Source organism: Sciurus carolinensis, chromosome 19 (genome assembly GCF_902686445.1).
Source record: "Sciurus carolinensis chromosome 19, mSciCar1.2, whole genome shotgun sequence".
In the NCBI taxonomy this organism is placed as follows: domain Eukaryota; kingdom Metazoa; phylum Chordata; class Mammalia; order Rodentia; family Sciuridae; genus Sciurus; species Sciurus carolinensis.
Window position 1 is genome coordinate 27,777,624 of NC_062231.1, and position 20,370 is coordinate 27,797,993.

A 20,370-nucleotide genomic window follows, 5' to 3' on the forward strand; every position below is an offset into this window, starting at 1 on the left:
GTTTTTTAAACATTTCATTTACAGTAAGACAGGAAGGCCTTCCCCTGCCTGCCAGCCCCCCAGCATACCCTGCCTCGAGGAGAGCTCGGTCCTCAACCCTCGGTGGTGTCCATATTGTCCTTCCCCCCACCCCCCCTTTTTTTTCCTTTAATGTCGCGAGTTAATATCTGTTGAAGAAGTGAAAAAAATCATTTTGACATGAATATAACTATCATTGGTTTTTACATTAATGTGATAACTTGGGAAGGGTGAAGACAATTGGATCATTTTATGCATGCTGTTCTTAAAATGAAAACACGGGCTTTTCATTTAAATTTATTTAATTTTTGTTGTTAGTGGTATAGAATTTGTTTTTTGGAGTGAAACTCAATTAACTTTCTCAGTGGCGTGGTGGTAAGTCTGAAATTGGTTGCTAATATGAGAATCGGGGTTTTTTACTGTGGAGCGAGCTACGTGGGGCTGGGGAGGAAGCCACCACTTCTCTCCTCCTTGGAACCTGGCCTCGAAGACCTTGTGCGCCCACTGTTTTGTGGGGGCCTCAGTCACGGCCACGTTGGTTTTGTGGGTGGCCTCGTGTGGCCCACACGCCTGCTGGAGGTTGGGGCAGCCCGCGTGTTCCCTGGCCCTCTGATCTCTCCACGTGAGTCAGAATGAGGAGAATGATGTTCTTCTTTTCTTGAGGATCCTTCTTCCTTCTCTTTGGCCCCACGTGGAAGGGTTAATTTCCCTTTCTGACTGTTAGCCCTGGTGTGGCCAGGCCCTCCACCTCGAAATGATTCCTCGCAGATTAAGGATATTAGATAATTTCCTTCTATTTATTATACTATACCGCACTGTATTATCTTTCTATCACATGAGATATTACTGAGGAAATCTACATTAATTTTTGGCTGGAGCAAGGCCTGCTAAACACAGGAATGCTGTATTGATGTTTTACACAACAGAAGTTTTCCTCGGTCACTGTCCCATCAACAAGAAGATTCGCCCGCGTCCTAAAGCCCCTTCTTTTCGAGAACAAAGCGGGTGCGGAGCGGGCCCAGCGAGCAGACCCGGGCCTTCCAAGGCCACGGCCAAGTTGAGGCGCCTGAGCTTAGCGCTGTTCCTATCAGACCCTTGCAGTCAAGTACGCTGTTGTTTGGTAAATTATGAATGTGTGTAATTAAAATCTAGCGGCTGTTTCTATGAAAGATTTACAATGTTATTTCATCGTTTGTCATGGCTAATTAACAATATTAGATGAAGTTTTTCTTCTTCAAAGGTCTGATTTCTTCTCATTTATTGATGTCAGGAGTGATAAACAGAGTAGTCACAGGCTCCTGCCCGCGCGGGGCAGACCGGGCGACACCTTGCTCCTCCGCCGCTCCCGGGCTCGGGGTTCAGATCCCCCTCACCGCAGTGCGAGGGGTGACCGAGCTCCGGGCCCGAGGGCGGCACGGCGACTCCCCGACTCAGAGCTAGCGGCAAGGGCGCCTCCTGCGGGTGCGGGCAGCAGAGAGGAGGGCGGCCCCCGAGCGCCACCAGCCTGGGTTGGAGGGCAAGGTCGCTGGGCTCGGGTGGCCTCTCACATCTGTCCCCTTCTTCGCAGCAGCAGCAGGTGGCCACCCAGCAGCTGGCGTTCCAGCAGCAGCTCCTCCAGATGCAGCAGCTCCAGCAGCAGCACCTGCTGTCCCTGCAGCGCCAAGGCCTCCTGACCATCCCGCCCGGGCAGCCCGCCCTCCCCCTGCAGCCTCTTGCTCAAGGTACGTGTCCTCCCCGGGGCGGGCCGGGCGGCGCCTCCCACGTGTGCATGTGCAGCCCAGAGCAGACGGGGCACCAGGGGTCAGGAGCACTCCTGCCCCTGCCGGGCGGCAGTGACGGGTAAGGCGCCTCCAGCCCCAGCGGGCACTGCGGTGACCCAGAGCACTTCTGTTGGGAACCACGAAGAATCTGCTTGGAGGCTGCTGCTAGTCGTGTTGACACACATTTTATGTCACGTAACTTGCTCTGTTTTAAACCTCGCCATGCTTTTTCCGCACGCCGTCTCTTAACTATCTGTGCAAGAATCTGGGTTTGTTCTCCTGTAGGTGACTGAGACCACTCTCTCCGCGCGGAGAACCAGGTCACCTTTCTCTCTCTCTCTTTCTGCGTGGGTCTTCCCGTTCTGAGCAGGCATCCTGTCGCCAGTTCTTCCTCGGAAACAGGCTCCTTGAAAAGGAAAAGATTCCCTAGGTTTTGTGAGTTCCTTCAGTAAAGCCAGTGCCGTTTCATCCCGAGGGTGTTGGACGTCAGAAACAAAGGGGAACTTGGGGTGATTTTAGGGTGCAGCCTGGGCTGAAGCCGCTCTGGCTTTTGCACGCATGTGAACGCCAGTGGGTGATTCAGAGGAGGAGAGGAGGGAGCATTCCTGTGCCCCACGTCTTGGCTAGCCGTAGCTGCAAGTCCCTCCTCTGCAGAATCACCAAGCAGGGGTTGAAAATATTCAGTCAAAAAAAAAAAAAGATAATGCATCTGTACTGAACACAGAATTCTTCCTGTTCTCACAACAGTACAGTATAACAACTATTTATATCACGTTTACGTTGCATTGGATGAAGTGACCTCGAGGTACTTAGAGCGTAGGTAGGATGTGCCTGGCTTGCATGCAGGCAGTACCCCATTTAGATAAGGGACTTGGACTTCCTTGGATTTTGGTACCCAGAGGGGCCCCCTGGCTGCACAGACCTCAGTGGCTTCCTCAGCCCCCGGATCCTCCCAGCCGCAGAAGATTTGATGTGCCTCCAAGGCAGCAGGCCACGGCTTTGGGTGTCCTGGTCTCGGCTGTCATCTGAAGAAGGGTGGAAGTGTGGGGTCTTCCTGGTGTCATATTAGGTGGGGCTGTTGGCGGGTGACCTTTGGCGACTGGAGCCAGTGGAAGTGTGTCTACATCTGACCTCCCTCTGGAGTCAGCCACGCAGACCCCTCTGCCTAGGGTTTCCTCCTGGTTATGAAGGTTGCCTGCAGGTGGATTCCTTCTTCTTCGGCTTCTCTCTTGCCCCCACACCTGTCCGCCCTGACTGCTCGCTTGGTGCATCACCAGAGTAGAGGGTTGGGTGACTGAGCCACAGGGGAGAGGGAGGCAGGACCAGTGCATGTTGCAGGGTGTTAGCTGGACTTTCATCACACCTCTAGTTGGTGGTTGGACGAGGCGGCCTCGGGCTTCACCCCTCTCCTTTTCCCTCTGCTCCTGGGCTGCAAAGTTTGCTCACTGAGCTTCATTGTCGTAGTACATCAGTTAACGCTGTCCAAAAGAGGGCAATTGGGCAGTGACGAGACAAGCTCATAGGTGATGTGAAGGAAGTGAGCGTGGGTGCGTGGAGTGTAACCTCTGCAGCCGCACGTCGACACCGGCAGGTGATTCACCGGGGGTGGCATGGATGGATCTGCTTAGCAGTCTGCTGTAACTCTTAGCCCCTGCAACATTGGGAAGGCGCTGGTTTGACACCCGGGGGGGTGCCCGGGTGCGCGCCCACCGTGGCACAGACATAAAGGCAGACGTTTCTAAAGTCAGGTTCTCTCAGGGGAAGGAGCACCACGCTCTTGCCACCTCCTGTGGATCAGGAGCTGGGTCCGTCTCCCTGCCCCCTCCGCCACGTGGCCTGAGACTTCAGTGCGGTTGGGCTCCAGCACAATTCCTTTTTATCAGAGAGATGATGGCTTAAAACTGATGTCATTATGAGGTTTAAATCAACTTTCTGCTTGCTTGAACATGGTCACCTGGGTATGGATGTACAAGGACAAAAAAGGTTGATCAACTCTGTTTGTCTTTGAGCCAGTGATACCTGGGTTGTAAAATTGAGTTCCAGGAACAGTAATCTGTCAACTGTCCCCACAACATACATTTTTTAAACCCACGCCTGCATTTTCTTTTATAATGAAGGGACTGGATGTCCTGGGGAGGAAAAAAAAAAAGCATAGCCAGGGCCCAGGAGTGACGTGTTGGAAGTGCCCAGGCGCCCGCTCTGTAACGAAGCCATCGGCGCACACGCCTCCGCGTGGCTATCCCAGGGCCGGCTCAGGGTGGTCAGAGGTCAGAGGACAGGAATGGACAGTGGTGTTTCTTAGGTCCTGATTTTCTCCCTCCTCTGGGGATTTTTCTAGTATGAAATGCAGGGGATGATTTTTGTTGTTTCTCAGGTTACTGAGGGGCCTTTGCTCTGCTTTGCGTATGCTGTCTGGTTTCAACCCTGTCCTCTCACTCTGCTCCTCCCCAGCACCCGCAGTGTGACACGAAATACTCCTTCTCCATCATTCCGACCTTTTAATTTTTTTAAAACGGACACTCCGGGTAGGGGAAGCCGTGTGGCGACGTACCTGTTAATGGGTTTGTTTGTCTTGCTCCTCTGAATCTACCATTTCGGGAGGAATGCGGGCTTTCTGGAAGTGGGATGTGCAGGTGGTCGACAGGCGACTCCTTACCTTTCGTCTGTCTTCGTTCTGTCACGGGATCTGGGCTGTGGAAGGCCAGCACCCTTGGTGGAGTGTGCCCAGTGTCCGCTGAGCTCGCCGGGACGGCAGCTGGCCAGCAGCAGCAGGGCTGGAGGAGCCGGCTGCCTGGCTCTCACCTGCTCTGATGAGAACGTTCTGAAATGTAATTATCACATCGAGATTTGACCCAGAAACGGCTCTGTTGTCAGTCGGCGTGTGAGTGTTTACCCTTCTCCCCCCGCGTGCTGGAGCTGCTTCCCAGGCTCCTGCGGGCAGCGGTGGGAGAGCAGCCTGCAGGTGTAACAAGTGGGGCGCCCTCGTCCCGGCTGCACGTGCAGGCTGCGCAGACAGCTCAGAGTCCTGCTCTTCTCGGAGGGAAGCCTCAGAGCGGCCCTTGGGCCAGTGTCCTTCCCGAGCTGCTGGCCACAAACCACTGGCTTGAGTGGAGGAATGGGCGGCGGGTTCCTTTCCTGTGTTTGCAGTTAGAAAGTACAAACAGGTGTAGGTTCCGGGGTTCCGCTGGACTGCCGCCAGCACGGGAGCCCGCTGGCCGTCGGTTCAGTGCAGCCAACGCTGATCCAGGGGTCGGCCACGCTCGCAGGTAACGTTGGTGTGCGGACCGCCGAGGCAGGCTCGCCAGCTTCTGGCTCGTCCCACCTGTCACTGGGAAGGGTGTCTGAAAAGAATAGCCCGGATGCAGCCACACCGGGACACGGGGTGGTGTAGTGGACTTGCCCTTTGTTTAATTTGCTTCTGAGGTTTAATTTCAGGGGACAAGTAATAATTGAATATGCCTAATAACTAAATGCTCATTTGGGACAAAATCCATCAAATATAATTGGCATTTGATTTTTATGGAGGGGGAAGGAAAGGGACTTGGCCGTGGAGGATGTGCTCCGAGAACATCTGACCACTTACTGTATCCTTCGAAGCCGCCTTTATGATATATATTAATTGCAAATACTCGGGCATTTGGACATTTTCGTGAAGAACCGATAGGAGAGACCAACTGTTTTTGTTAAGGTTCCTGGCGGAAAGGCGGGGAAGGTTATTGGTCTGCTGTGCAATAATTTACTCCTCTTTGATATGCAAACGATCCACGGTGAATATAAAAAAATCCTATCAGACTCATTTCACAGTTCTTAACCACTCGGATTCTCTGGAGTCCATCGCCTCATTAGACCAGCGCTCTCCAATGCTGGCATAATTAAAATCTTTAACAGTTTAGCAAAGTAAAGATGTTTGGCTGATCACGTTGAGATGATTATCTCTCCATTGTATTCTAAATGACAAAAATAAATTAAATTTAGACCTTGGCATTTTTTATTATGTGTTTCAAATGAATATAATGCACACAGCCTTCTCCTTTAATTCAATACCTTCCGTTTGGTAAGAAACATGCCTCTTTCGGCTCCTGCTATGGACCCAGAAAATGGCCGGCTTTGCCCGCTGGCTGTCAGGATGGGTGGGACAATGACCTGCCGTCCACAGGGCCGATTCTAATGAGTTGCCTGATGAGGTCCAGGGGTGTGATTTCTTTTCGGGGTTCTTTCAGAGGGAGCTGCTGCTGTTGGTGGGTGGTAGTCGTGAGAGACGCTTTCTCCCGTGCGTGCACGTGCGCTGAATTAGGCATGGAGGTGGAATTGGACCTGCTGGGTCCATGGAGACCTGCTGCCAGGAGAGACCTGCAGGCTCTGGAAAGCCAGGGTGCTGTCCTGGTTGAGGCTCCTCTTGGAAAAATGCAAGGCGACCCTTAACTCTTACAGGCCTGTGTCCACCTTGACCCTCTTGTAAAGCAGGAGGACTTACTGCCCCAAGTTGATTTCCCGTCTTCCTCTCACTCAGCAATGCTTCATTAGCACTGATTTAAGAAATGACAGTGATAATAGTGTTACTTGTGTAAAAAGTTATGCAGTTTTTCAGTAGACACATCCATCAATTAAGCATGTGGTACTAGAAACCAAAATTAATGAGGAAGATAGGTGTGTTAATGAAATAATCATAGTATAATCAATTTGACTGTTAAAGTTGAAAAGCATTTCAGGAGGACGATATGAATTCATAATTTATGTCTAAAAGTGATTAATAAAACTATATTTAATAACAAAGCTATTTGTCATCATTTAGGACTTAAGCACAAAATCATTCATTTGGTGGTTCGCGTTGTCATCAGGATAGAGTTGAACGGATTTGTTCTGGGCCCTTCTTTGTGTCTGAAAATAAGGTGCCATCCTAGGCTGTTCTGAAATTGGGAGGCAGCAGCTGGGTGGAGGGAGGCGGGCCCTGCTGTGGCAGAGCGGCCGCCCTGACCCGGCCCAGCCGCCACGTGCCCAGGGCCCTGGGAGGATGCTGCCACCGCGATCGCCGTGGTGGGGGAGGGAGGAAGAAAGGACTGCACACACCAAAACAGTCCCTAACACTCGGCTTTGTTTACTGACTCTTTGATTTAATTACTGTTTGAAGAGGCCGGAATTAGCTGTTAATTGATTTAATTATCCAATTTGTTTGTTTCAGGCATGATTCCAACGGAGCTGCAGCAGCTCTGGAAGGAAGTGACAGGCGTGCACACTGCAGAAGAAGCCCCGAGCAACAACCCCAGCAGCCTGGACCTGACCACCTGCGTGTCCTCCTCCGCCCCCGCCAAGGCCTCCCTGGTGATGAACCCACATGCCTCCACCAACGGCCAGCTCTCGGTGCACACGCCCAAGAGGGAGAGGTAGGGCCCGGGGCCCTGCGCGCAGCTGCCGCTGCCGGGGCCCTCCGGATTCTCGTGACTTGGGTGCGCCTGTGGTCACCTCAGAACGTGCCCAGTACGGTGCCTGGGGAGCACCTGAGTGTGCTCACCTCTCCACATGGAATTGGTGCACATGGGTCTCTTCGGCTTTGGGCCAGGCAGGAGGCTTGGGGTTCTCGGTGGGTCGGATGCCAGGCTCCAGGTCCTCTGTCTGCCGAGTTCTCCCTCCGCGTGAGCGCCGTTCCCTGGGCTGTAGGCACCATCTGGGGTACCAGGCGCGTCCTGAGGGCCATTGTGCGTCTTGGTCTGGGAAGCAAGACCCCTCCGAAAGGGGAGCTTCGTGTGTCCCCAAAGCTCGTGGTGTAGGTAGACATGGAGTAAGGGCATGAGGCTGCAGTGTAGACATGGAGGGAGGGCGTGAGGCTGCAGTGTAGACATGGAGCGAGGGCGTGAGACTGCAGTGTAGACATGGAGCGAGGGCGTGAGGCTGCAGTGTGGACATGGAGTGAGGGCGTGAGGCTGCAGTGTGGACATGGAGTGAGGGCGTGAGGCCGCAGTGTGGACATGGAGTGAGGGAGTGAGGCCGCAGTGTGGACATGGAGCGAGGGCGTGAGGCCGCAGTGTAGACATGGAGGGAGGGCGTGAGGCCGCAGTGTAGACATGGAGCGAGGGCGTGAGGCTGCAGTGTAGATATGGAGCGAGGGCGTGAGGCTGCAGTGTGGACATGGAGTGAGGGCGTGAGGCTGCAGTGTAGACATGGAGGGAGGGCGTGAGGCCGCAGTGTGGACATGGAGCGAGGGCGTGAGACTGCAGTGTAGACATGGAGGGAGGGCGTGAGGCCGCAAGTGTAGACATGGAGCGAGGGCGTGAGGCCGCAGTGTAGACATGGAGCGAGGGCGTGAGACTGCAGTGTAGACATGGAGGGAGGGCGTGAGGCCGCAGTGTAGACATGGAGTGAGGGCGTGAGGCCGCAGTGTAGACATGGAGCGAGGGCGTGAGACTGCAGTGTAGACATGGAGCGAGGGAGTGAGACTGCAGTGTAGACATGGAGCGAGGGCGTGAGGCTGCAGTGTAGACGTTGAGCGAGGGCGTGAGGCCGCAGTGTAGACATGGAGGGAGGGCGTGAGGCCGCAGTGTAGACATGGAGCGAGGGCGTGAGGCTGCAGTGTAGACGTTGAGCGAGGGCGTGAGGCTGCAGTGTAGACATGGAGCGAGGGCGTGAGGCCGCAGTGTAGACATGGAGCGAGGGCGTGAGGCCGCAGTGTAGACATGGAGCGAGGGCGTGAGGCCGCAGTGTAGACGTTGAGCGAGGGCGTGAGGCCGCAGTGTAGACGTGGAGCGAGGGCGTGAGGCCGCAGTGTAGACATGGAGCGAGGGCGTGAGGCTGCAGTGTAGACATGGAGCGAGGGCATGAGGCCGCAGTGTAGACGTTGAGCGAGGGCGTGAGGTGTAGTGTAGACGTTGAGCGAGGGCGTGAGGCTGCAGTGTAGACATGGAGCGAGGGCATGAGGCTGCAGTGTAGACGTTGAGCGAGGGCGTGAGGCCGCAGTGTAGACGTGGAGCGAGGGCGTGAGGCCGAAGTGTAGACGTGGAGCGAGGGCGTGAGGCCGCAGTGTGGACATGGAGCGAGGGCGTGAGGCCGCAGTGTAGACATGGAGCGAGGGAGTGAGGCCGCAGTGTGGACATGGAGCGAGGGCATGAGGCCGCAGTGTGGACATGGAGCGAGGGCGTGAGGCCGCAGTGTAGACATGGAGCGAGGGCGTGAGGCCGCAGTGTAGACATGGAGCGAGGGCGTGAGGTGTAGTGTAGACGTCGAGTGAGGGCGTGAGGCTGCAGTGTAGATATGGAGCGAGGGCGTGAGGCTGCAGTGTAGACATGGAGCGAGGGCGTGAGGCCACAGTGTAGACGTGGAGCGAGGGCGTGAGGCCGCAGTGTAGACGTGGAGTGAGGGCGTGAGGCTGCAGTGTAGATATGGAGCGAGGGCGTGAGGCTGCAGTGTAGACATGGAGCGAGGGCGTGAGGCCGCAGTGTAGACATGGAGGGAGGGCGTGAGGCCGCAGTGTGGACATGGAGTGAGGGAGTGAGGCCGCAGTGTGGACATGGAGTGAGGGTGTGAGGCCGCAGTGTGGACATGGAGCGAGGGCGTGAGGCTGCAGTGTAGACGTTGAGCGAGTGCGTGAGGCCGCAGTGTAGACATGGAGTGAGGGCGTGAGGCCGCAGTGTAGACGTTGAGCGAGGGCGTGAGGCCGCAGTGTAGACGTGGAGCGAGGGCGTGAGGCCGCAGTGTAGACGTGGAGCGAGGGCGTGAGGCTGCAGTGTAGACGTTGAGCGAGGGCGTGAGGCTGGGGAGGCGGAGGCTGCCCGTGTCTGCACACCAGCTTCCTGGGCGCGGCGGTGCTGGGGCTGCTTGCCGCTGCTCCTGCTGGGAACTTAAGATCTAATTTTCACCGAGTGTGTGGGTTGAAGCTGGGTTGTCTCGGAGCCTGGACTGTGTCGTGTGACTTGATTCCTGCCATGGCCTGTCCCCGGCCAGGAGGTCAGCCCAGGCCGAGTGCTTTCCCAAGGAGGGTACCCCAGACTGACAGCCCATTCCGCTGACTCTTTTCGCACCATCCCCTGTGTATCTCACACGCAGAGCTTCCACACACACGGGACGAGACCCGCACAGCAGGAAGTGATAGTAACGCTTCCCTCGGGGAGAAGCAAGTTCTGGATTTTGTTCTTAAATAGAAATGACTCCATAAAAAAAAATTAATCACATATTTTGGTTAAGTGGCTGCAAACATGATTTCATATCCTTCTCACTGGGTCGGGCATCATAAGCCAACTGCTTTAATTAGATGCGTATCTTTATATCAGAAGAAAGCTATCTGAGTATTCAGGTAGAGTCGGGATCTAATCCGCATTACAGCAGTGGCCCCATAAGACTAGAATGGAGGGAGAAGTTCCCCCCCCCCCCCCCCCCACCCCCCCGGGCCTCGAGGCCATCGGGGTCAGCCCCCAGGGCGTTACTCACGCATCGTGGAGACGCCAGTCATGTCAACGGGGCACGTGCAAATACCCCGCCCGCGGGCCTGGCAGGCCATGGAGAGCGAGCCATGCTGCTGCCCGCGTACCTGCTCCGCTGCACTCTCAGACCCGGTTGGAGGGCCTTCTCCTTCCACCTGTTAAGCACTAGTTGACAGTGAATAGTGCGTTGTGTCGGGCCAGCAGCGGTCACACAGCTGGTGTTCGCCTAGTCTCCAGTGTGTCATTTCTCCCGTGCCTGGCTTACCCTCACGGCCTCAGGATCAGCGGGCAGCGATGCCACGTGACCCCACAGAGCCCCGCGTGCCGTGGGCCACCCCATCCAGGCTCCTGTGAGCACACTGGTGATGTTCACACGTCCCCGAGTCTGCGCAGCGCCTCCATCTCAGACTGCATCCCTGGTAAGGGACTCACGTCTACGTACGTGCGCACACGCGCACACACGTATTGCCTGAGCCTAAAAAGCAGCAATGAGAATGAGAAATTTGCTGTGACCAAGGTTTGTGACTCTGCTTCAAGATTTTCTTTCGTGAATTTCCATGGCAGCAGATACCAAAAACTAAAGGATGCTTTAAACCGACTAGTTCAGAACAGTTTGGAGAATGGAACGGAGCCCAGGGAGAGGCAGTTTGGAGCCACCGGACAGAGCGTGGCTCCCCTGTCCATTGGAGAAAGACTCGTGTGGCCGGAAGGCGGTCTGAACCCTTGCTCTGTCATCTCCCGTGATGTCTTTATTATTATTATTGTTGTTGTTGTTGTTGTTATTTTCAAAATTGGAAGCCTTAGGTAGCTTGAGAGGGAAGCCTCGGGGCTGCTGCCCTTGGTTGGACTTGCTCTTCCCATCCTGGGTTCCTATGGTCCATTTTCTGCTGGGCAACTGAACGGCATCCTTCCACAGGCACCGGGGAGGCCTGGCACTCAGAACTGTGGTCGGGCGTGCCTGAGGTCTCTGAGCCTCTCGCCAAGGGGCCTGCGTGGGTTCCCGAGCGCTCTCCTCCTTTAGATGCACGCTCCCGTATATCTGCAGCTAGGTGATGGGTGAGCCCGCAGGACGGCCCTTTGCATGTCCTAGGGCACGTGTGAAGCTCAGTGGCTCCGAGGGACTCTGATTGCAGGATGCTGTGTGGGTTTGGTCTCCTCTTGGGATCTGCAGAGACCCTGTGTGTCCCCATTTCACTACATGCCCAAGTTGGGTGTGGAGCAGAACAGAGTCTGGGTTCCAAGGAGCCTTAGCCTGGGCCTAAAACAGGCTGGAGTTCCAGCTGTCCGCACAGAGGAGAAGCTAGGAGGTGACACGCCATCACCTAATTTCTTGATTCTCTCGGCTCAGAGGAGATGTGACCAGATTAAAAGAAAGTTCTAGCCAGTTCTTGAATTTCATTATTTTTGCTGCTGGGGATGGAGCCCCGGACCTGGGGCACACGCTCTCCCGTTGAGCGGTGCCCCTGCCTGACCTGGTCAGCACACTCCAGCTGGCCGTGGCCAGGAAGGCAAGCGCACCCCGGAAGTTCAAGACGGTGCAACAGTTTCCAGCTCACAGAATCGATCATTAAAAACCGGTGATTCCTCGGCAGCTCTGTGTGCGTATAGGTACCTGAAACGGATATCACGTGTCCTTACCTTATGATTCGGTCAACAATCCCGTGTGTGGTGTGAGGCTTGAATAGTAGGAAAGGGTGGGGGGGAGCTGTCACTGGGAGCGTCCTCGAGCGCCTACCCTCCCTGCAGCCTGGCTCTCGGTCTTCTCTGCGGTCCTTGCTCCGCTGCCTTGAGACGGCTAGGTCCTTACTCTCCAGTCCGCTTGTGCCCACGGGTCCGTGGGAGCCCTGTCGCCACGTCCTGCTGCAGAGCTTTCTCCCTGCACCCCAGCCACAGCCCCTGCTACCCAGCATCCTGATCCTCCCTGCAGACTCCCGTCCTGGGTTAGCCGCTCGGAGAATATTTCTGAAGGGGCCCGGATCGGCTGTGTGGGAAGGTTCGTGGGGAAACAGTACTGCCAGTGTTGTGTGCAGCCAAAGCCCCGATGCCAGTCTCCGGGCCCTTTGGAAAACTGCGACCCACCCCCACCCCCGGGCCCCCGTGCATCCCAGGGCTCCCGTGAGCAACCACCGCCACAGCAGCTCTGGGGTTTGGTGAGCGGCAAGCTGCTCGGGAGATAAATAATGTGGCTGGCACACCACTCCTACTCTCCTCTTTAATTTGTCTTATACAAGGAAAATTGTAATTAAATCATTCAGGGTAAACCCTTGAGTGCAGAGAAGGGAAAAAAACACACTTTGGGAGAGATGGCCAATAGAATCCCACCTCCTTGTTGCGCGGGGCCGAGGCAGTTATCAGTATTCAGCAGTGGTTCGGCGGAGCAGCCCGTGTGGTTTGGCCAGGCAATGCCAGCGCCCGAGTCGGGCTTGTTAAGATCCGGCCCCTGTGCAGCCGGGACACTCAGCATCATTAGAATTCAGTACTGGGGCTGCTTTGATTTTTCTCCCAACAACTTTAATAATGTTTATTGTGCCGATTACATAGAAATTTGCTGGTGCAATAAACATACCTCTGTCGTCGGGCCTTGGAAAAGCGCGGTGGGGATCAAGTTCCGTGGGCAGAGGCTGAGGGGCCCCAGGTCTCTTGCTTAGTGTCCACCTCTTTTGTAAGACAGATGAGACTCGGCAGGCGGGCTGCTGACCTTGAGGCTTTGTCCCTCCAACTTGTCTGATTGTCTCACTTTAGAAAATTCCAAGTTTGGGTGTGGGTAAACAGAATCAACAGAATGCAAATGAAACATTTATTAAAATGCTAAATTTAGTAAGCCCTTTGAGCTTCTTGGATCAAAGCAGCTATGTAAATACAAATAGCAATTACTACTTAAGTAATTGCCTGAATTAAAATTCTAAATATCACATTATGTGACGGTGCACTAGGGAAGGGAGAGGGGGCTCCCAGTCAGTCAGTCAGTCAATTAGTGGCCTCCCTGGAACAAGTGCTGCTGTCCTCGCACACACAGGCCACACTGCTACGCCCAATTTGCAGATGAGGCAGTTGAGGGACAGATGTTAACTCTGGGGTCACAGAGCCAGCTGATGGCACACCCAAAATCCAAATTCAGGTCCTTTACAGAACAGGACTTTGCGCTTCCATTTAGAGGGGAGGCGAGATGCCTAGTTATGGTATGTGGAAGTCTGGATCCCTAAAAGAAATTTTAAATTGAATTTAAACGCAACTCAATAAAACCTTTATTGACTTAACCTGCTATATGCAAATCACAGCATTTACATTAAAGTGGCTGAGTTTCCCCTTTTATGGCAGATAAAATATTTACTAGGTCTCTCCTGGAGGTAGAGGATTCCTAAAACAGAACACACTTAGGATCTAGAGCTGCACACAGTGCGCAACATGAACGTCCTGCTGCTGGGTTTGCACACAAGCCGGTGCCAAGCCAGTGTGGCTCCCTGGGGGCATCCGGTCACTGTCTTCTGCTCAAGCAGTGCCCCTTTTCTCAAAGCCTCTCCAACTTTTTACCTTCAGTTCGACCATTAGGAGAAGTTTTATAACTCTCGTACCTCTCCGCTGCGTGGCTCTGCTGAATATTTGTTCCAAGGCTTCCTTCAGCATTTGGTCCGAGGTTTCCTTCAACTCTGCAGAGCCCATGCTGGGGGACCCTGCTTCCTCCAAGACCATCATACCCTTCTCAAAACGCAGTGACCCCAGTGGGGCCCTGTTGACTGTGAGGTGTCACCTGCCTGGTCCCTGGCGGTGACCCTTCACGGCCGTCCTCACCTATTGAGGGGCCCCCCGAGCATGCTGGTTGCTCACTCTTCTTTTCCCGCCCTCCCTCGTTCTGGGAGTGGGACAGTGCTTGCATTTTCTGCAGCCCGTAGTTGGCAGCAGCCTTGAAGTAGCCCCTGAAGGATTTTGTCAGCTGGTATGCTTTGGACAGTTTCATTTGCTACAGTCTCTGCTTTTGATTTGTGGCCACTTGACTTGTGGCCATGTATTTGACTATAGAACAATAACATTCGTGTTTATGGGCCCTGATATTTTCAAAAGACAAGGAACTTTGAAATGTGGACATGCTTGATGTTTTGACTTGCTTTTTTTTTTTTAAACACAATTCTGTGTTGATGAATAAATGTCGGCATTCTAGGTTTAAATGCTAAAATTCTAGAGGTTCGTTTTGGGGACTGTTATAGATACTCAAGTCTTTAGGTTTTGCATGTCCTCATGTTGATACAGAGCCTGTTGAGCCAGAAATTTAAGCAGTAAACTCTAGTTCCCGTTATTCGGAATAGTTCTTTCTCATTTTTATTTTTCGCAAATCAGAAAGTGATTTGCTTTTCTTTTCATTTGTTGGTTTGTTTTATTTGAAGGACGGAGCAAAGTGGGGCTCCTAAATCTTTCTTTCTACCAGGGCATTTTGAGGAATGTGCAAACTCTTGCACATTGTGACTGCTCCCACCTGCCAATACTCATGGAAGCTTCTCCGTGGTCTGTAGCAGAGGTTGGCAGACATGACCCACCAGCTTGTTCAACCCACTGCGTGCTTTTGTAAATAAAGTTTTACGGGAAGACAGGCGTTGCTCATCCATTATGTGTTGCTGTGGCTGCTTTTGCTCTACTACAGCATACTCGAGTAGTTGGCCCCTCAGACATTCTCTGTGTAGCCATGTTTGGAATAAGTATGCAACTCTGGGCCTTAACCATTAGACCTGCTTGTCCTGTTTCACGTCCCCTCGGGGTCGAGGAAGCACACAGCCTTCTGGCCCTTCCCATGCAGACTTGGGATCCCTTGCTCGAAGATGGCATGTGGGAATTGGCATCTGCCATGCGTACCTAGGTTCTTCTTGTGCACAGGCTGCCAGCCAGCAGCTTTGCCGTGGGGTGGACCCCTGTTAGGGAATCCAGGTCTCAGACCCACCCCAGACCTGCTGAACCCAGATCTGCATGGTAGCAAGGTCTCCAGGGGTTTGGTGTGCATGTTCAAGTTCAAGAGGCACTGCAGGCAAGATGTTCAGTTGACCTGGGTTTTGACTGTTTGCAAGAAGAGAATTCTACCACCCCCACCCCTGCCCCAGATTTGATTAACATCCCAGAAATAGTCCACAAAGCCAATGGCTTGCCATCCCTGTGCAGGCTACTGCAGGAGCAGGGCTGGTAGAAGGACCAGGCCCCCAGGCCCCTGTCCTGGGGAGCTCCTGTGAGACCTGACTGGAGGTTTGCAGTTTGTCTATGGGATTTTGGGCAGAAGTTCTTGAAAGTACTTTTTTTCTCTTCTCTGGGAAATCTCAACCTGCCATATGATGGTGATGAGAAGCAGCTAATGATTATTTGTGTGAGATGCTGTGCAGAAAGGACTTGACTGAGGACTTGCTACTGATAATCCCGTTGCATGCATGGGGTATGGTTCCCCCTGCAGCTGGGGCCAGAGGACCTTAGAACTCACAGGAGCCACACTGATGGTCAGTGGCCATGCGTGGACCAGACCTGAATTCCTCAAGTCCTTGACTCCCAGGTGGGCCACTCCTCAGAACCCCCTGGGCTCCAGCCCAGACCTTAGATCAGGGTCTCTGGTGAGTAAAGCCGGGGGAGCGGTTCCAGACCAAGCCCGGACCTCCCGTGGCTGAAGCCTGGGGCTGGACCTGGCCGTGCAGCCACTGCTCTCCCTCCTTGACCCTCGTCTTTCTGCAAGGAGGGAGGTCAGCAGGCCGGGGATGGAGTGAGCAGGTTGGGTGGTGGAGAGCAGGCTGGCCACGTCTTGCCAGACTTGTGGTCAGGTGCAGCTGCAGCGGCCTAAAGTGCAGGTGGTCGGTTTGCAGCATCCTGGTGCCGTCCGTATGCAGCAGCAGAAGGAACCTGTTGAGGGCAAAGACTTCCCTTCTCACGTCAGAAGCACCCTCGGTGGCTTGTCAGTGTCTTGTGCCCCAAATGCACTGTGGGTGATTGGCACCCGGTGGCACTCTACGGGGCTGTCAGTCACTTGTCCCAGCATTTAAAGCCGGCTGCGCCTGGGTCTGAGTGGGAGGAGGGTTCTCCCGGGCAGTGTGGCAGCACACGTGCGGGAGGCCAGGGTAGAAAATCTGTAAAATTTCGGCACGCCTTCGCAGCAGGGTTTATGGGTTTTCTTGACTGTTCACTTTGTGGGGTGATTTAAAAAAAAAAAAAAAAAAAAAAAAAACCCCGGCCATTATCCCCTAACAGCTGTTGTATCTTACCTCAGTAAAGTGCCTTTTATCATACCCAGCATCATTAGGCTCCATAAATCTTTTCCTATTTATTGTGCTTAAATGATAAATGCCTTCTAATAAAATGACATCATTGATCCGAGGAGTCGGGTCCATGTTGGAAGCTTCTCCTAAATTTGGTTGATGTCCACTTTTTTCCTTGGGACACTGCATGATATGAATCTCTACCATGGGCTGTTCCATGCCTAGCGTGCCAACTTTTCCACCCAAAATAATGTTGGAGCCCCAGTTTCCTGGACATCCTTCCTTGACCCACGGCCCTGGCTGGTACAGGTTTTCTGCAAAAGCCTCTTGGTAGCTCACCATTTTCCAGGTGTTCCCGTGGGTGGAAGGGCCTGTGCTTACACACCCAGGGTGTGAAGGGGAGGGCCCCAGCCAGAGGAGAGGGACAGCCAGCCCCGGGGGGGACTCCCTTGGGCTTGCCCATTGTACTGGGTTTACTCTTTCGCCTGCAAAAGGTTCTTGTCGGAATGCACACCTGCACCACCTGCATTCGGTGATGGAAGCTTTGCTCTGGTGGCTGTTGCAGAAGGGGAAGCAAAGAGTCTCCATCCTTCTGGACGCGGCTTGGAATAGCCCTTGTGTCCTTGCTATCCTGGCTGGACGCTGGCTTCTCCAGCCAGCCCCGGTTCTGGATGCGGGGCACTGAAGCTGGGGACTTGGGAGGAGCATCCCGGGGAGGTGGTCTGCTGGCGCTGTCTCCTCTGCTCCGGCTGCCTTGCCCTCAGCCCCGCCGCGCTGGCTCGCTGGGGCAATGCAAATGAGCGCGTTACATATGTACAGCATTCCCAAAGTTCTTTATTCCACCCCCTTTGTAATCAGCCCGGGCCTAAGTATATCATAAAGTATATTCTCCTCACTAGAACAATGGTGGGCGCTCACAAAGGGAAGTTGTTAATGTGTGCTCCAGCTTGTCACTCCTGCCTGTGTGAACACACAAGATAACCATTCCTCTGGGAAGCTATTTCTGGAACTGAGCAACAGATACGCTAGCCAGAGAATCCTCCTCGCTGCGATCTTCCTCTTTGTGTGTGCTCGGGAATGACATCCCGACGGGCTCCCGGGCCGGCGCACATGCCGAGCACAATCGCCACGGCCCAGGTGGCATTGCACGGGACAATCCCCCGGGCACGTGTCGCCAGGAGTTGTACAGCTTGTTCAGTGTCTCTGTCCATATGGCACCGTGGCCCATTTGGGGGGCTGCGCCGGGGGCGCTTCGGTCAGTGCCGTGTAAAGCCCAGGCTCCTGCTGCCTCTCCCGCGGCTTTATCACAGGTCCGAGCCGCTGGGGCCCATGTGCCCGGCCACCCCTGCAGCCGTACGCTCGGCCTGGCCACTCCCCCGCCCACCCTGGTCACCTCCGAGGGTCGCTTGGCCTTGCGGGCCCAGTGTGCAGGTCAGTGGGGACGCGCGGGTGGGCCTTTCTGAGGGCAGTCGGAGGGCGCGGGGCGTGAGGACGTGGTGTTCCCTCTGTGACCCTGTCCACCCCCTTCTTTTGCCCTTTTAGACATGGCAGCTGTTTCCACTGTCCAGCTGGGATTATTGGGCTCGTTTTCCTGGGTTGGTGTTTAGGTCTTGAAATGGTTAAAAGGGGGCTGGAAACCAAAGCCAGCCTGAGCCCCGCGAGCCGTGCAGGGAGGCTTGGCCGGGAAGGAGGCGCTCTGGAGGCAGCAGGGCTGCCTGTCGCTGTTTGTGTTCTTGTTTGGTAAACAAACAGACCCCATGGCAACTGTGGCGGTGACATGATACTACCTGCGAGACTTCCCTCAACAAACACGCCTTCGTGACCTTCAGACCTCATTCCTTTTATAGTCCTCAAGGAACCCCGTCTGTGCGGCGGCCTCTCCTCTCCCCTCTCCTCCTTTCCTCCTTCCTCTTTCACACTGCTTCCAGGCTGGCCCTGGAGGCTCTCTGGGCGCCGCGGGTCAGGCCTGGGCTCGAGTCGGGTGTGTGTCCGTGGAAGCCCAGGTCACCGTCCGCCCGGCAGGCCCCCCGCTGGGCCTGGGGCCCTGCTGCCTTCACCTCTGCAGCCTCCGGTCCCGGAGCCCCCGTATTCGACTCGCATTCCTCCACATGAGTCACATTTGTGACGAGAACAAGATGTCTCGTGTTAAAGATCGGTGTGAGAAATAAATGGCAGTTTACTTTAATTAGAAAAAATCGACACCAGGAGCTGGAATCATCCAGTGGCGTTAGAATAAATTAGAGGCTGCATGAGACAGAAGTGAGGAGGAGCTCACCCAGGAGGGACGGGACATCGCCCAGAGTTAGGCAGAGTGTGCTTCTAAGTGGGACGCCAGTCAGGGGACGACAGTACCAGTGTCCCTTCAACAGGCTTGCCAGGCACTGAGCGCCTCGCCTGCCAGGTGCCCAGCTCCGGCTGTCACAGCTGTGTCCCACGCTTACCTACCCGCCTGTCCACGCCTGTCACTCTGCCCCTTAACAGACCTGAAGAGGGAAGGGCGCCCCCTCCAGGCTAGGACTCAGCAGAAGCAAAGGCCCCAGGGCAGAGGCAAAAATAGAACTCGTTCCACACGCTGGCCCACAGCGTGCAGAGCGCCGCGTTGGTGGCAGCTGCTACGGCCACGCTCCACAGCTGGACTGCAGGGCGGCTGCGGCTTGTCACTTCATCTCAGCGTGTGCAGCTTTCCAAATCCAAAGTGGGCATGGTATCCAGCCTCACCTCAGGGCAACTGTGAGGACGGAGTGGGGCAACGCCTGCTCTGGGGCTGGCGCGTAGTAGGTGAACGTTGATCCACCAGGTCGATGATTTGGAAATTATGTAATAATAAACTCAAGCTGCATTTGTTGGACGTGCATTAAATGCTAGCTCTGCAGTTCCTGGGGATTCAGATCTACAGAGTTCTTCCTCTTACTGACGTCGTGGTCTAACTGGAGACAGGTGTGAACACAGACACCTGAAGGCCCGCATGGGCGTCGCAGCAGTCCAAGTGTGAACCACGGCAGGGCAGGGCACACTCTGGCAGTCCTGGCTACTCGGGAGGCCAAGGCAGGAGGATTGTAAGTTGGAGGCCAGCTTGGGAAACTCAGTGAGGCTGTGGTTCAAATAAAAGAGAAGGACTGGGGGCAGCACTCAGTGTGAGAGCACCTGGGCTCAATCCCCAGGGCCAGAAAGAAGAGGTACGTAGCAGGGTGGTTCTGTGGACGGGGTGTTACAGTGAGCCCGCGTGGAATATCATGGTACAGGCAACCCCCGCCCGCCCACAGGCCTCGGGAGAGGTTTTTAGTACGGTGAACTCTGAGGAAAAGTTGTGTCTGGTGTCTGCACCTCACAGCCAGCTCGCCAGCCTGGCTCATGGTGGGCGCTGGGTGACATCGCAGAGACTGGATGCAATATTCAGGAAAAGGCCAGCTGAGGAGGTGTGGAGGTCGCGACCCACCAAGAGCGGTCATGGTTCCGCCAGCCTTTGGCCCCAGGCGCCGTGGGAGACCTGGGTGGCCTCTTTCCATCCCCGTAGAGGATCCAAACCGGAGAACGTTTCGGCTTCCGGTGAGAGAGGGTCTCGGCCTTGAACCTGCCTGGGCCACCGGGGGACTGGCCCACAGCATGCCTCCCCAGCGAGACCCCAGGGACCACCCTTTGAGAACCTCGGGGGACCTCTGAGCTTCCCCTGTGCTGCCCCAGGTGGCTGCGTTCGCCCGCTGCGGTTCAGAGGGCCGAGGAGCCACCTGGATGGCGACGATCAGGACTCGCTGGGTTTCAGTGCCCACGCGCGCTGTCCTCGAGACTGGGCTCCGGCGGCGCTGGCCCTCTCTCCCCTGAGTGCTCTGGTGCTGCCTCTGGACGTTTCCTTGGCGTGTCTGGCTGCAGTCCTCTGTCCTCCATCTGTCCTCGCGCAGCGCGGCTCCTACTGATACCCCAGGCCCAGGCCCACCCTTGCGGCTTTCACGTTCCAGTCCCTTGCTCAGCGAT

The 20,370-nt window shown here is 55.0% G+C and overlaps 1 protein-coding gene across 8 annotated transcripts in view; it reads left to right on the forward strand.

Annotated features, from left to right (window-relative positions):
- Foxp1 (forkhead box P1) overlaps nucleotides 1-20,370 on the forward strand; it is a 513,865-nt gene that overhangs the window by 439,694 nt on the left and 53,801 nt on the right. For 7 of the 8 annotated variants that reach the window (XM_047534814.1, XM_047534811.1, XM_047534812.1 and 4 more), the window contains 2 exons: nucleotides 1,586-1,739; nucleotides 6,958-7,159. In XM_047534814.1, the coding sequence (XP_047390770.1) occupies nucleotides 1,586-1,739; nucleotides 6,958-7,159 (356 nt within the window). Of the gene's footprint in view, nucleotides 1-1,585; nucleotides 1,740-6,957; nucleotides 7,160-20,370 lie in introns of those variants that run through there. The other variant, XM_047534816.1, reaches the window with a different exon arrangement.